Source organism: Chelonia mydas, chromosome 6 (assembly GCF_015237465.2).
Source record: "Chelonia mydas isolate rCheMyd1 chromosome 6, rCheMyd1.pri.v2, whole genome shotgun sequence".
In the NCBI taxonomy this organism is placed as follows: Eukaryota; Metazoa; Chordata; order Testudines; family Cheloniidae; genus Chelonia; species Chelonia mydas.
Window position 1 is genome coordinate 53092025 of NC_051246.2, and position 13941 is coordinate 53105965.

General features: G+C 42.3%; 1 protein-coding gene across 6 annotated transcripts in view; it reads left to right on the forward strand.

Moving 5' to 3' along the window:
• The window catches only part of PDHX (pyruvate dehydrogenase complex component X), a 133109-nt gene that overhangs the window by 462 nt on the left and 118706 nt on the right, over positions 1–13941 (forward strand). For 2 of the 6 annotated variants that reach the window (XM_037900016.2, XM_037900018.2), the window contains exon 2: positions 11398–11481. In XM_037900016.2, the coding sequence (XP_037755944.1) occupies positions 11398–11481 (84 nt within the window). Of the gene's footprint in view, positions 686–4837; positions 5045–11397; positions 11482–13941 lie in introns of those variants that run through there. The other 4 variants (XM_037900014.2, XR_006291756.1, XM_037900019.2 and 1 more) reach the window with 4 other exon arrangements.

Below are 13941 nucleotides of genomic sequence, written 5' to 3' on the forward strand. Positions count from 1 at the left end.
AAAAAAAAAAAGTTTTGTCACGGCGAAGGACAGCTTGGGCACGGGATCCAAGGGAACCCCCACGGCTCACACACCGGATAGCAAACAAACCTCAATTTTCTTATTTAAAAAAAAATAGTCTTTCTAAGTTAATCACATTATTTTGGGGCTCTGACTGATGATTTTTGAACGCTCTGGTTTGGCAATACTGAAACAAGACGGGTATTATGGGGAAATCAAATCCTACACCCCACCTGAAGCCCTGCCCTAGCCAGGTGCTCGACACAAATGACAACACTTCTCTGGCTTGCATTGATGAGAACGGGTTTTGAATTGAAGTGTGTGTCTTTGGGCAGGGAGGTAGCCAGTCCTGCTCCCTCTGTAGGCGGGGTAGCGGGTTCCACCATAACGGAGCACACATTAGCCCTGGCTGCAAGGGGGTGCTTATCTCTGTTGAGACAATTAGGGGTGGGACAGCTGTTGTGTGTGCCGGGCGGGGGGGGTTATCTCTTTTTCTCAGGCAGTGAGTTGGACAGCCCTAGCCTTGGGTGGGAGGAGAGCAAGATGGCAGCCTCCTTGTGGCTGAGCTGCCGCAGCAAAGGGATGGTCAAACTACTCTTGGGTGGGAGACTAGTCGCGGGGGCTTGTGCTTCTCTCCGCGTTGGAGGCGGCTGGAGGCTTCTGCACAGGAGCCACGAGCTGCTGGGTGAGTATTTGGCCTCAGTCACAAACAGGTAGTTCTTAGTTGGCTGCCTGTGCTGCAGCTGTGTGGGGGACAGCACTGACTTCCAGGGGCAGGGAAAGGGGATGGTAATGACAGAGGCCAGGTGTCTGCGAGGAGCTTGTGGTTAGGGCAGAGTATCTCTGCAAGCTGGGCATGGTGGTGAGTAGGTGATCCGGACAGAGGAGAGGGTCCATGGGATACCTGCTGAAGTGAGTGGGCAGTAATGTTGGGGTGTGAAGGCTTGGCGTGGGGGAGAAGCAGAGTGGACTTCATGATTAGCCAGTGGAAGAGAATGAAGGGGGTGGATAGCGATGCTCTGTTTGGCCAGTGGAAATAGGATGAGGGATGTAAGACCTGGGAAGAAAGGAAGACGGTGGTGTGGCACCAAGCTTGGTGTCTAGAGGACAAAGTATATGGCAAATGGGTTTAGACTATTTTCTAATGATAGTTGTGGCTGCTTTTGAGTTGAGTGGCCAAAGAATACTGAGAACTGTCTTCAAGAACTAAAGCTGTACTTTCTCAAAGTCCTCTAACTTCCAAATTCCTTCTGTGATTTACCTCCATCCATTTTTCTGCTCCTGGCTCCTGTCAAAGAAAATCCTTTAGTGTGAGATTAAGTCTGAAAATTGTAAAACAAAAGAAAGCATTCTGTGCAAGTTACAGGGTCAAATGTAGGACTAAAAATGGAAGCAACCTTTCATTCTGAAAGGAGGATTCCTGACTCCAGAATTTGCTCTGTCTCTCTGAGCCAGAGTTTGGTCTTCAGCTAAAATGAACATCTTTTAAACCTGGTAGTAGTTATTGGGAAGTTTTCTAGCAGTACTGCAGGGGGAGGAGTCTGTAGATTAGAGATGACATTGGTTGAAATGTTTTGAATGAAATTTTTCATCTTTATGAACTGAAAATGTTTGCAAAATTGTCCATGTTATTGAAATATTTTGGGTTTTGCTAAAATTTTCACAAATTTTTATGGAAAGTGACCATTTCAATAAAAGCAGTGAAATTTTGCCAAAAAATGGTGCCTTCAGACCACCGTGAAACTGAAACAGCTTCAGAATTTCTAAATATTTTGTTATTTAAACTCTCCTCCCCAAAATTCTGAAACATTGGGTTGCTGCTTGTGACTCCTTAATTAGTTCTCAAAATTCCGGTAAGCGTAGGTACCGGGTTTTTTTTTAACAGGATACCTATTTTTTTTTAAAATACCTGTTCAGTGAGACATCTAATGAACTGAGCACTCTGATCAGAAAAGGACAAATGAAGTGAAAATCATTAAGTGATCAGGGAATAAAGGGAGTGGGTGGAATAACTGACAAAGTGGAAAGGAATTGAGACAGCGGTGATGGGGGCTGCTTATTTAAATAGGAGTGGAAGTAGAGTGGGAAAGTCACAGCGAAGCCACTTGGAGCTTTTTAGATCTATGAATTTAATTTCACTTATTTCTGATTATCCCTGTAGACTTTATTCTACAGTCCTTACCTAGGCAAAACTTCAGTTCACTGTGTTTTGCCTGATTAAGGATTCCTGCTTCTAGTCCTACTTGCTATATTGCTTGCCTAAATGACAGCATTTAATTTTTTGTTGTGTGGGTGGGAGGGGGGTAATGCATGTTTCTGTTGAGGTTTGAAGCTTTTTTCTGACATCTCTCATTTTCTGGGGTGTATGTCTGTAAATTCTATAGTAAAATGAACATTTTTTTTAATTTCAAATAAGAGCTCAGATTAATATATAGTTTTCAAATTGCATTTTAAAATAGCTGACAAGTCTTTCTACCTTTGTCTTTTTTCACTTGCCAAGACCTGTGTTTTGCACTTACAATAGCACCTTTCATCAAAGGATCTCAAAACTCTGTCGTTTATAGAACTCAATTTTAGATTAAATCTCATATTCTCTTGTGATAAGGATAAGTAGCAATATCCCTATTTTACAGCTTTGTTGAGACACTGGAGCAATGAAGCACAGAGGAAACAAAGTAATTTGTCTTGTGTCCCATACCAAGTTATTAGTAGAACAAAAACAGGGCCACGACTCCTATTCCCTTGCTCTAACTGTTCTAAAATCACCTCATGTTCTTGCCACCAGTGAGTGGATTATTTTTTAATACAGTGAAAATTACTAAAACAAGAAGGAGTATTTATTTCCCTTCTGGACTGTTCTGTCAGAGTTCTCTCAGTCATCAGTTTCTGCAGAATGGAAGTTTTCATTTAAAAAAAAATTATTAGGTTTCTATCACTTATGGTTGCAAAGGTAGTACTCCTGTCTACTTGATTCTACATGTGTACAGCTTTTCTGCTGCTGCTGTTGCAGCTTATAGCTTCTCAAGTAGCAGCAGAGAAAATCTGATAAGACTCTGGTATGTTTTGGGGAGGGTCAGTGGTAAAACTGACAAGAATCATGTCACTTTCACTCTGATACTTAGGAAAGCTAGGAGCCACTCTACAGGCAGGTAATGGGACTATTCACTGGCAAGGAAGACCCAAAAATAGACTCTGGGGAAGAAGAGAATTCTGTATATAAGATGGAAGGAAGACGTTGAAATTTATGACACACCTACTAGCCAGAAAATGATGGGAAGGAACCCCAAGGAGGGTCAAGAGGCAGTACTTTGATAGGCTATATTCCTCCCCCTTCCCAGGAACTATGAGTTTCTTACCAGGATGTTATTTCTCAACCTCATTGGTAGTGTCCTTCTCTCACCTGGCATATCAGTCTCTGGTTAGTAGGTGTCTTGGATGCGTTTCAAGCCTGGGTGAGTTTTTATACCTTATAAAAATACACTATAACCTATTTGTAATACTTTGTAAATGTGTGATGTGATGTTCAGTGTTTAATGCCCTAGTTCACCAACTTTCATGTATACTTACAAAGAAGTGTGTTCCCATTGAGGACAGACGAGATCCCAGAAGACTTGGGAAGGGAAAACATAGTGCCTCCCTTTAAAAAGGGGAATTATAGACCAGACAGCCTAACTTTGATAGCTGGAAAGATACTGGAACAAATTATTAATCAATTTGTAAGCACCTAAAGGATAAGAGGATTATATGTATTAATCAACATGGATTTTTCAAGAATAAATCATGCCAAACCAACCTAATTTTCTTCTTTGATGGGTTTATTGGCCTGGTTAGTAGGGGAGAAGCAGTAGATGTGAGATATCTTGATTTTTAGTAAGGCTTTTGACATTCTCATACGTGAACAAGGGAAATGTGGTCTAGATGAAATCACTAGAAGGTGGGTGTGACCCAGTGCTCCCCTGTATTCACACCCTATACACAACTGTAATAATCTTTGTACAAAATATGCCTTGTGAGGTACCATTTGAAAACTAATAACTTGCTGGTCAATAATATCATGGTGAAATGTATGCAACAACACTATATGTGAAGTTATAACTTTCCCCTGTATGAAGGTGATAGCACATGTTCAAACCCACATAGACCTACTTAACCACTGCTGCCTAATTGGGGCTATTTTAAAGGAATGTGTGTTTACCTCAATTTACATATACTTAGTAAACAAGGTCCTTGAGACAGCAAGAGGGAGACAAGGCAAATCTGCACTTCAACATATACAAAGGAGAAGAAAGAGCAGGAGAGCACCTTCATGACCAGACTACACCTCACCTTCTTTATTGTTTGAATAAACTTTTCTTTGAGGGGTAATCCTTAGATGAAACCACTTCAAAGGGGACTGGACTATAAAAGTTAGGGGTAAAAACACCCCAGGGATTCTTTCTTTCTCTCTCTCTCTCTCTCTCACTCATTCACTCACTTTCACCTAAAAAGACAAAGGAACCAGCCCTTTGGACTTTCAGGGCAGATTCTGACTTGAGAATTTGGTCAACTATGTTGCTGGGAACATGTGGTAAGAATTTTATCTTGAATTAAGTCTAGTTTAAGTTGTGTCTTACCTACTAGGAAGCATTTTATCTGTATTTCTCTTGTAGCCATTTCTGATTTTAATGCCTTGTACTCACTTAAAACCTATCTCTTTGTAGTATAATACACTTTTTGTTCTGTAGTCACAACTAATCAGTGTTGTGTTTAAACTGAACTGTTTGGTAACTCCAATTAAAGTAGCAAACTGTTGTACATTGACCCCTTACAGGCATAATGGACCTCTAATATCTGAACTGCCCAGGAGAGGGCTGGGCAGTGCAGAACACTCGTTTTTGGGAGCAATCCGGGACTGGAAGTGTATTGCGGTCACTCTGAAAGTAGTAAGCAAGGCTGCTGGAAACCAGAGTGTGGCTGGTGTGCACCTGACAGGCTGCTAGTGTCAGAGTGGCTCCTACTGTGCGGCTGCCTTGAGCTGGCAGCCCCAGCGTCTTCATTCTTAGATGTAAGTGGCTGCCCTGCAGATGGGAGTGGGGACAGGCAGCCCAGATGTGCCTGCCTTTGAGATGCAATATAGACACAGTACAATATTTGCTTTTCTTTTTTTTTGGTCTCCGCTGCTGCCTGACTGGTTACTTGCAGTTTCACAGGGTGTCTGGTTGACCGGTCAGTCCGTAACTCTGGTGTTCGTATCTTTGAGGTTCTACCTTAGTACTGCTGAAAAGGATCTGGAGGTTATAGTGTATCACAAATTGGATATGGCTCAGCAGTGTGATGCAGTTGCAAGAGAGGCTAATATCATCGTGGAGTGTATGAACAGGAGAGTTATATGTAAGATACGGGAGGTAATTGTCTGCTGTCCCCTGCACTGGTGAGGCCTCAGCTGGAATACTGTGTCCATTTCTGGATGTGGACAAATTGAGAGAATCCAGAGGAAAGCAACAAAAATGATAAAAGGTTTAGTAAACCTGACCTAGGAGGAAAGTTTTAAAACAAATCAGGGCATTTTTAATCTTGAGAAAAGAAGACTGAGGGGGTTCTGATAAGTCTTCAAGTATTTTAAGGGCTGTTATAAAGAGGACTGTGATCAATTGTTCTCCATGTCCACTGAACATAGGAGAAGTAGTAATGGGATTAATCTGCAGCAAGGGCGTTTTAGGTTAAATATTAGGAAACCGTTATCAACAATAGGGATAGCGAATGATTGGAATAGACTTCCAGGGTAAGTTGTGGAATCCCCATCATTGGAGATTTTTAAGAACAGGCTAGACAAACACCTGTCAGGGAAGGTCTAGGTATTCTTGGTCCTGCTTCAGTGCAGGAGATTGGAGTAGAATACTTTTGGGGTGAAGGAGGGAATGCGAGGTCCTGGCAGTGCTTACCACGGCTCCCAGGAAGTAGCTGCCAGGTCCCTGCAGCCCCTAGGAGCAGGGCGGTCAGGGATGCTCCGTGTGCTGCCCTCGCGCCCTCAGGTGCTCCCCCGCCGTTCCCATTCGTTGTGGTTTCCAGCCAATGGGAGCTGCTTAGCTGGCACTAGGGGCGAGGGCAGCGTGCAGAGCTTCCCAGGCTGTCACTATGCCTAGTGGCTGCAGGGACATACTGGCCACTTCTGGGAGCTGCATGGAGCCAGGGCAGGCCCTTAGCCCCGGCCCAGGCTGAGCCGCCGACCAGACTTTTAACGGCCTGGTCAGCAGTACCGTCTGGGGCCACCAGGGTCCCTTTTCGACCAGGCGTTCTGGTTGAAAACTGGACGCCTGGCAATCCAATGGTCAGATAAACTATTACTGCAGTTCCAAAGGGACGTTATGTGGGAAAGTAATGCTTTTTCAGTTGTCTGTTAATGTGACTAGGCAATAGGAAAGGAGGAGAGCCAGTACCTTGTGATCAAACATCTGTCTGCAGATAGTCAGCAAGTGCTGGTTAGGGAGTCACAACATCCATTTCTTCTGTGCCTTTACACTGCAAAACATATCATAGGCCCTTTAAAGACAGACTAGAACTTTAAATAATGTTTGTGATAACTTTTTCTATTTAAAGATTTTCCTGTTATATCCATGACAACTGAAGACTTTTTAAAACAGGTTCTAGAACAAAAATGGACTAATTCAAATTGTACCCGTTTTGTACCAATCTAAGACCTGGTCTACACTGGGCAGGGGGATTGACCTAAGATATGCAACTTCAGCTACGAGAATAGCGTAGCTGAAGTCAATGTATCTTAGGTTGACTTACCTCGTGTCCTCATGGCGCGGGGTAGACTGCTGCCGCTCCCCCGTCGACTCCGCTTCCACCTCTCGCTGCGGTGGAGTATAGGAGTCGACGGCAGAACGATCGGGGATCGATTTATCGCGTCTACACTAGATGCGATAAATCGATCCCAGATAGATCGATCACTACCTGCCCATCCGGTGGGTAGTGTAGACGTACCCTAAGAGAAGCACACTTTCTCATTGTAATCCATAATTGCAGTATTAACATTTCTTGCCATTAGCCTTGCTATAATGTTTCCTTAGGTGCACATGCCATAGTATCTGTATTTTGTCTAACCTGCAGATGGTGCAAGTGTGTTATCTTTAGAGTGGTTTGAACAATGTTATTTTAATGAACACTAGTATTAAGGGAATTAGCTGTGTCTGACCCCCGTGGAATATAGAAGATGCGCGGTGGGGGCGGGGGAGAGAGAGAGAGAGAGAGGAGCTGAAGTGAAATATGACTGGGTAATTTATTCTGGCATTGATCCAACCCTCTACTATAGCTCTTTGGTTCACATAATGTGCTCCCATAAGCAGAGAGATTTGATATGAAATTCCAGCAATGCCATATGTAGACTAGTCAAAGTAATGAAGCTTAGATCTGCTTCATAATAGCAGCAAATTGGTTTGTACTACATTTATATTTGAACAGGTAATGGGCATGCTAAAATGCTGTAGGGCTGCACATTAAATGCAGTATAGGGCTAGAACCCTGATGAGTGAAGACACTGGTGCATTTTTTTCACAGAGAGAAGAAAATGGTCCCCTAATGTAGTACTTCACTCTAGTTTTTTAATATATCTCAGCTATTGCTGTGTTATGTTTGCACTGATATAGAAGCATAGTAAATTTTTTCTTTACAGCTGACTGGGTAATAGCATTTCAGCTGAGGATGCTGAGGTACTTATATCTCTAGTTCACTGCAGCTTTTCTGTTTTGACAAAGCGCTTGCTGTACCCATGTCAAGGCAGGTGAAACAATATAAGCAGTGAGCACAGAAGTTCTGACCAGCGCTTTGGAAGATAAAATGCAGTGCAAATCCATTAAATTAAATCTTATGTCTGGAAGGAACATAACCGTTAAAATGGTCATCAAACGTGGAAGTGTTATGGCCTCAGTGATGGTTTCAAGTTAGCAATTGGTTTGTGTTTAAAAACATTTTAAATTGATTCTCTAAATATAATTGGTGGTAGATTTAGATGTGGCCTAAATAAACAGTAGATGGCTATAAAAATATGAGTGACGGCAGCTGCATGGTCTGGTGGACGGGGCATGGAACTGGGAGCCAAGAACTCCTGAGTTCTAATCCCAGCTCCACTACCACCATAGTGAAGCTCTGTGCAAGTCACTGAAACGTGTCTGTTTCTCCACCTATAAAATAGGTGTACTACTTACCTCCCAGGAATCTTGTGAGAATTAGCTAATTGTTGTATAGATCTTTGAATCTGGAAAGTGCTACATAAATGCTAGGTATTATTAATACAAAGGCAGGATTGAGCATAGATTTGTTTTTGGTGAAGGGGAATTACTCTCATAATCGTTTGTAATAAACAACTGGGATTATTCTTTAATTAAATTAAGACTGTATGATCTGGTCCAAAAGTGATTGTAGCAGCCTTAAGAAAATGACAAAATGACATCAAAAGTCTGTTTGCTCTGCTTATACTAACTTTCCACTTTGGATGGTAAAGTTGTAGGATGAGACCATGGTGTCCAAGTTTCCACCAGTTGGCATTCACAGAGCTGCCTAAGCCCTGACGCTGTCCCACAGCTAACGAGCTGCTCAGGTCCCAGAGACCCCAAGGCAAAATTCTTAAACTAGGAGGTAGGGGAATGTCTCTTTTGCTAGTGGTGCCCAAACCTGTAGGTGTGCTTTCAACATGCCTTATACCTGTCAAACCCTGCAGTAGGAGGGCTAGACGCAGAGCACCTACACACAAAAAACAGCTAGGGACACAGGGAAATGGAAGGCAAGGCATGAGAATGGTGAGAGAGAGAGATGATATGGCTGCTATGACACTGGGCTCTCTAAGCAGCTGACATGGCCTAAGTACCTAACTCTAGGAGAGGATTCGCAGCTAAGGATCCTGAGTGATAGACTGGAGATTAGCGCCTCCCATTAGCCAGACTTGCTGTGTCAGTTGCTTAGACACCCACACTCCTCTCCTTTCCTGGGTCTCCCACTCCTGGCAAGGTTAGGTGGCTTCTGAAGATCCTTGTCTTAGGTCCTTAACTTTCTCTATGAATTGTGTGGGAAGCCTGGGTACCTATCTCAGGACTGAGGATTCCACTAGACAGCTGGCGTCTAGGGGTTAGGTATTGCAATGCTGAGCAGAGCAACCCCTGTGTCCTTTGAGGAACTGGACCTCTGTTGCTCCATCTGTAATATGAAGATAATACTTAAACCCACCTGTGCAAAACACTTTGTGTTTCCAGATGAAAAATCCGGTAAAAGTGCAGTGATGGTGGTGTTATACAAGGGTATAAGGAGTGGTTAGTGAGTTCAGGACCTGCCAGCTCCTCCCCTGCTCCCAACCAGCTTTTCATAAGGGTTGTCCTGTTCCTAGTGATGCTAGAAAGTTCTGTGAGAGACATAAGCTACACTGTCAAAAGCACTTTTATTTTGGTATAAGTGCATCTACACTAGGCCTTATAATATAGTAGCTTTAAAAAAAAATTGCACCCCTAACTAACATCATTATGCCAGTATAAGTTTTAAGTGTAGACCAGGCTTAACATCTGGTATTTTTGAACCACCATGGCTAGAAATAAATGCTATATATCACTGGAAAGCTAGAGATCTCTGCTTTTCTGTGGTGTGTGTCCACTCATTACTATTTGTATAGGCCCCCATTAGGCATTTTAAATGTTTTTAAATTGTTTGGATTTTAACATGAGTGGTAGGCCTGAAGTATGTGACCAAAAAGAATAAACTCATGAGAAATGTGGTTTGTTTGTGTTAAACTCATAGTGACCCTGGAAATACCAGTGTTATCTTGTTTAAAGTTTGGGCTAAGCTATAGAAATAAACAAAACATGGTTAAGTGGACACCAGGTGCAGTAAATAACTGGTTAGAAATGCTTAGTCCAGTAGCTGGGGGAAAATGCAGCAAAGTGAAATAAGGGGAAATCCTTGAAGAAAACAGAGTGCAGCCCTAAACTGTTTCAGCTTACTTTAGTGAAGGTCCACTAACCATCAAAGACATCACTTGTTTGTTATATAAAGCAGCAATGTTTTCTAAGTTTTTGTCAGAGCTTTTCCTTGCCCTTCTGGAGCCACACCATAATGGGAAAGTATCTCCAGGCCCAGATCTGGTTGTGTGTATTTGGTCAATGCTTATACAAAAAGAAAAGGAGGACTTGTGGCACCTTAGAGACTAACCAATTTATTTGAGCATGAGCTTTGTTACTAAGGTATATATGCTTATATTTGTATTTTGGGTGTAGCCAGCACCAAGTGGCCTTTGGACTAATAAAGAAATGCTTGTGTGGAAACTGAGTTGTGGTGAACCTTAATTAATTATTGGATGTTCATGACATAAGAACTTTAAATCCCATTATTCCTATTACCATGTTTTATTCTCAGCCTTTAAGGTTTGATTTACTAATTGAGGCCAGTGTCTCAAAACAGACTGTTAGAACTGGAACCAAGTCTGTGTATTTTATGAAATCTTTCAAGTCAATAAAGAGAGAATTTCTAATTCTGGGGGTCCATAATATGATCACACAGTCAAAATATTTGGTTAAACAAAGCCATGGACCCATGCTGTGAGATATGCACTATTTCACATAGTCTCAAGGATAAAAAGGGTTTGGCAAACTGATACAAATATTCTCAGGACCAGTAACTTTTCTAAGTACTAGTCCCGGACCAGCAGTTATCAGAAAGAAAGATTATCAATTACTGTAGATGATACAGCCACAAAAGGGAATTTGATCAGGAATAGTCTCTGGATTCACTTTACAAATGCTAAAATAATGAGTAATGCTAAAGTTAAATAATTTAAGTACCAGAGCAAAGACAGGTCAGTTTCTATGACTGATATGGAGTAAGAGAGAACTAATTAGGGAATAGAAGTCAGGAGCAAATTTATCTATATTTCTGCACTGTAGACTTTCTGGGAGCATGAACCATGTATAACTTCAACTCAGTTTTACAATTCATGTGCTTTAGGGATCATGACCCCTTGGGTGTGGATCTACAGAGACTTTAGGGAATAAATGAACTCTGTTTTACTCTTTCTCTGCAAGATCTTTATAGCCTGGAAGCATACTAAATCTTTGTTACAACATTTTCCCTTTGCCGGAAAGGTCCACATTGTATCCAGAAAGGATGAAAAAAAGACATCTTGTTTTATCTCTGCTGTTGAATAAATAAGCATTCTTCCATAAGTATTTCTTTACAAATGTAATAATTTTCTCTTTCAGTAGTCTATAGCACAATACAGAACAAGGGTGGATATTTTTTTTTATTTCCTTGGATTGTTTGTTCATTCACTCATTTTGCTTTTAACTCTCATTTCTTTCCTTTCTTAGGGATCTCAACTTTATTAATTGTGTGATAAGCAGAGGTTTTAGTGGTTAATTCCAGTGTCTTGTTTTCCAGGTAGTCCTGCTGTTAAAATACTCATGCCTGCACTGTCTCCTACGATGGAGGAAGGAAATATTGTGAAATGGTTAAAAAAGGAAGGTGAGAGACAATTATCTAAAATGACAAATTTAGTGAGCTGTGCATTGGTTCTCTAACTCATTATGTGGACTATTTTGTAAGACCAGGATCATTTACTGGATGCCAACTCTCTACCAAATACCCCATCCACAAATTGCTTGTTCTCAAAAATGTTTCTTTCTGCTGCCTACTAAGGACAAGTTCCGCGGACCATTGGTTCACTGGTCACAGTCTGAAAACTACCTCTAAGCTACTCTGTTAACATATTTTGTATTTTTGTAAATACATTCTTAACTCTCAAGTCAAGAAGCATTTTCGCACTCTGCTTCTGAGAGCGTGTGTGTGTTTTTAAAAACAGTAATGGACAAGTAATATTGTAGATTATGAATAATGTACAGATGACTAGATTCTTATGAAATATCACAAATGATTTTTGGAATGATTTATCAATATAGAAATCCTAGACAACTTCAGAGGTGTTGTGGAATCTCTGTTATTGCATTCCCAATTTCTTATGGCAATTTGAGTTTAAACTGCATTTTGAGAAAGAAACCTCTGTATGTGGTAATATTGCCTTATCAGTGTGATGTGAAACTTTAGTTTGTGCTAGCTAAACTTTATTTGAATCTTTAAGGGAGGGTATATACCCCATCTTTGGCACACTAGAATCATTAAGCTGAACATTTAGCCCTTGTCTACACTGGAGTTTTGTTGATGCAATTTATGCTGATGTACAACCACCACTGGAATTAAACTGCTGTTGCATGTCCACACTAGGCTTCTTGTGTTGGTGAAGTGCATCCCCAATAGCAGCACAAGAACAGGGCATTGTGGGTAGCTATCCCAGTATGCAACTGGCTGCAGGGTGCTTTGGGAAGTGTTTGCAGTGCCTCATGGGGGCAGGTACAGCATTACTTTCTCAATTCCATTGTTCCATGAGCATCCTACTAGATTGCTTGCTGCTTTTCAACTGCTCTGGTAACCTGCAACCCAGCTGTCTCTGGCAGAAAGCGCGGATCCTGCACTCCTGTTCAATATTGTTCTGTGTGTTATGAACACAAGGCTATAAGAGGAGCCCAATGGGGGAGGAGGAGAGGCTATTCATCTGGGGAATGCCTTGAAGGAGCATATTAACACTGAGCCACAGTAATGTGTGTGTGGTGAGCCTGGCCCTATTTGTTTGCATCATGCTATGGACCTTGTAATGGTTGCTGTGTGCGCCTGAAAAGTAACACATTTTAAATCACTTTTTAAAGTAGCACTCAGTAATTTGACCAAACTGACATTGCTGAACACTAACACAAGAAGCCCTCCGAAGTGTGTGTGTGTGTGGAGGGGAGTGTGTGTGTGTGTGTGAGAGAGAGAGAGACAGTGTGTGTGTGTTGGCAGAGTGTGATTGTTGGGGGAGAGTGAGTGTGTCAGCACCCTGTCTCTAAGTATAGCACTCACCAACCTGAACACTTGTTCAGACCGCAGCCGGAAGCAACCAATTCTGAGATAGAAGCTGGAGCACTGACGGCTGGTGTCCCCCCACCCCAGCTCAGTGGAGACCAGTACACTGGCGGGGGAGGAGGACACCCCTACATCAGCCCCCACGTCCCTCCCTGACTCTTCACAGCACAGCAGGAGTCTTTCTCTCCCATACCTCTGCCCCAGCAGCAACCCACTCTGCCCGCCTGCCACTGTGGTCCTAGTGCTGGGGAGAACAGGATTCAGTATTAATCTTTTGATGCCATGATTCCCTCTGAGTTCTCCCACAGCCTTCTCTCCCCAAAGACCAAGGAGATTCACCCCTTTCCCTGTAGTCCTAGCAAGAGTGTGTTTGCTGCTGGGAGCGGCGTGTCCAGCTGGGCAATAGCTATGTGAGCTCTGCATGCTGAGCAATTTCAAAATTTTGGGAGGAGGTGTATGCCTGCGTAGCTGGATGCAGGGCAGCGGAGTTCAAAATAGTGAGCAGAACTATCACGGTGGGCATTGTATGATAGCTCCTGGAAGGCAGATGTGGCAAGGTAACGAACGCAGTCTCTACACTGACACTTAATCGATCTAACTTTGCTGGAACATGCTTTACGCCTCTTGTCAAAGTGGTTTTATTTTGTTGACAAAACAGGAGAGTTTTGTTGGTGGGAGGAGCATTGTAGTGTGAACACCTACACTGGTTTGTCGACAAAAGCTGCCTTTTGCTGACACAACTGTGTAGTGTAGACAAGGCCTTAGCTGTCCTAATTATTATCTTGTGACCTTTCACACTATGGGCTTGATTTATTTTTCCCCCAGAGGTGCTAAGTACTTGCAGCTTCTTTTGATTTCAGTTGCAGTAGTGGGTGCTTAGCACCTTTGAAAATCAGGCTTCATGGCTTTAGGGGGCAACATGTTTGTGTTAGATTTGGAGCTGCCTATGATTATGAATACTATGTTTTATATGGTTCTCTGTGATTATTTTGAGGCGCTTCATTGTGTGACTAAATTGGGTTAATTCAC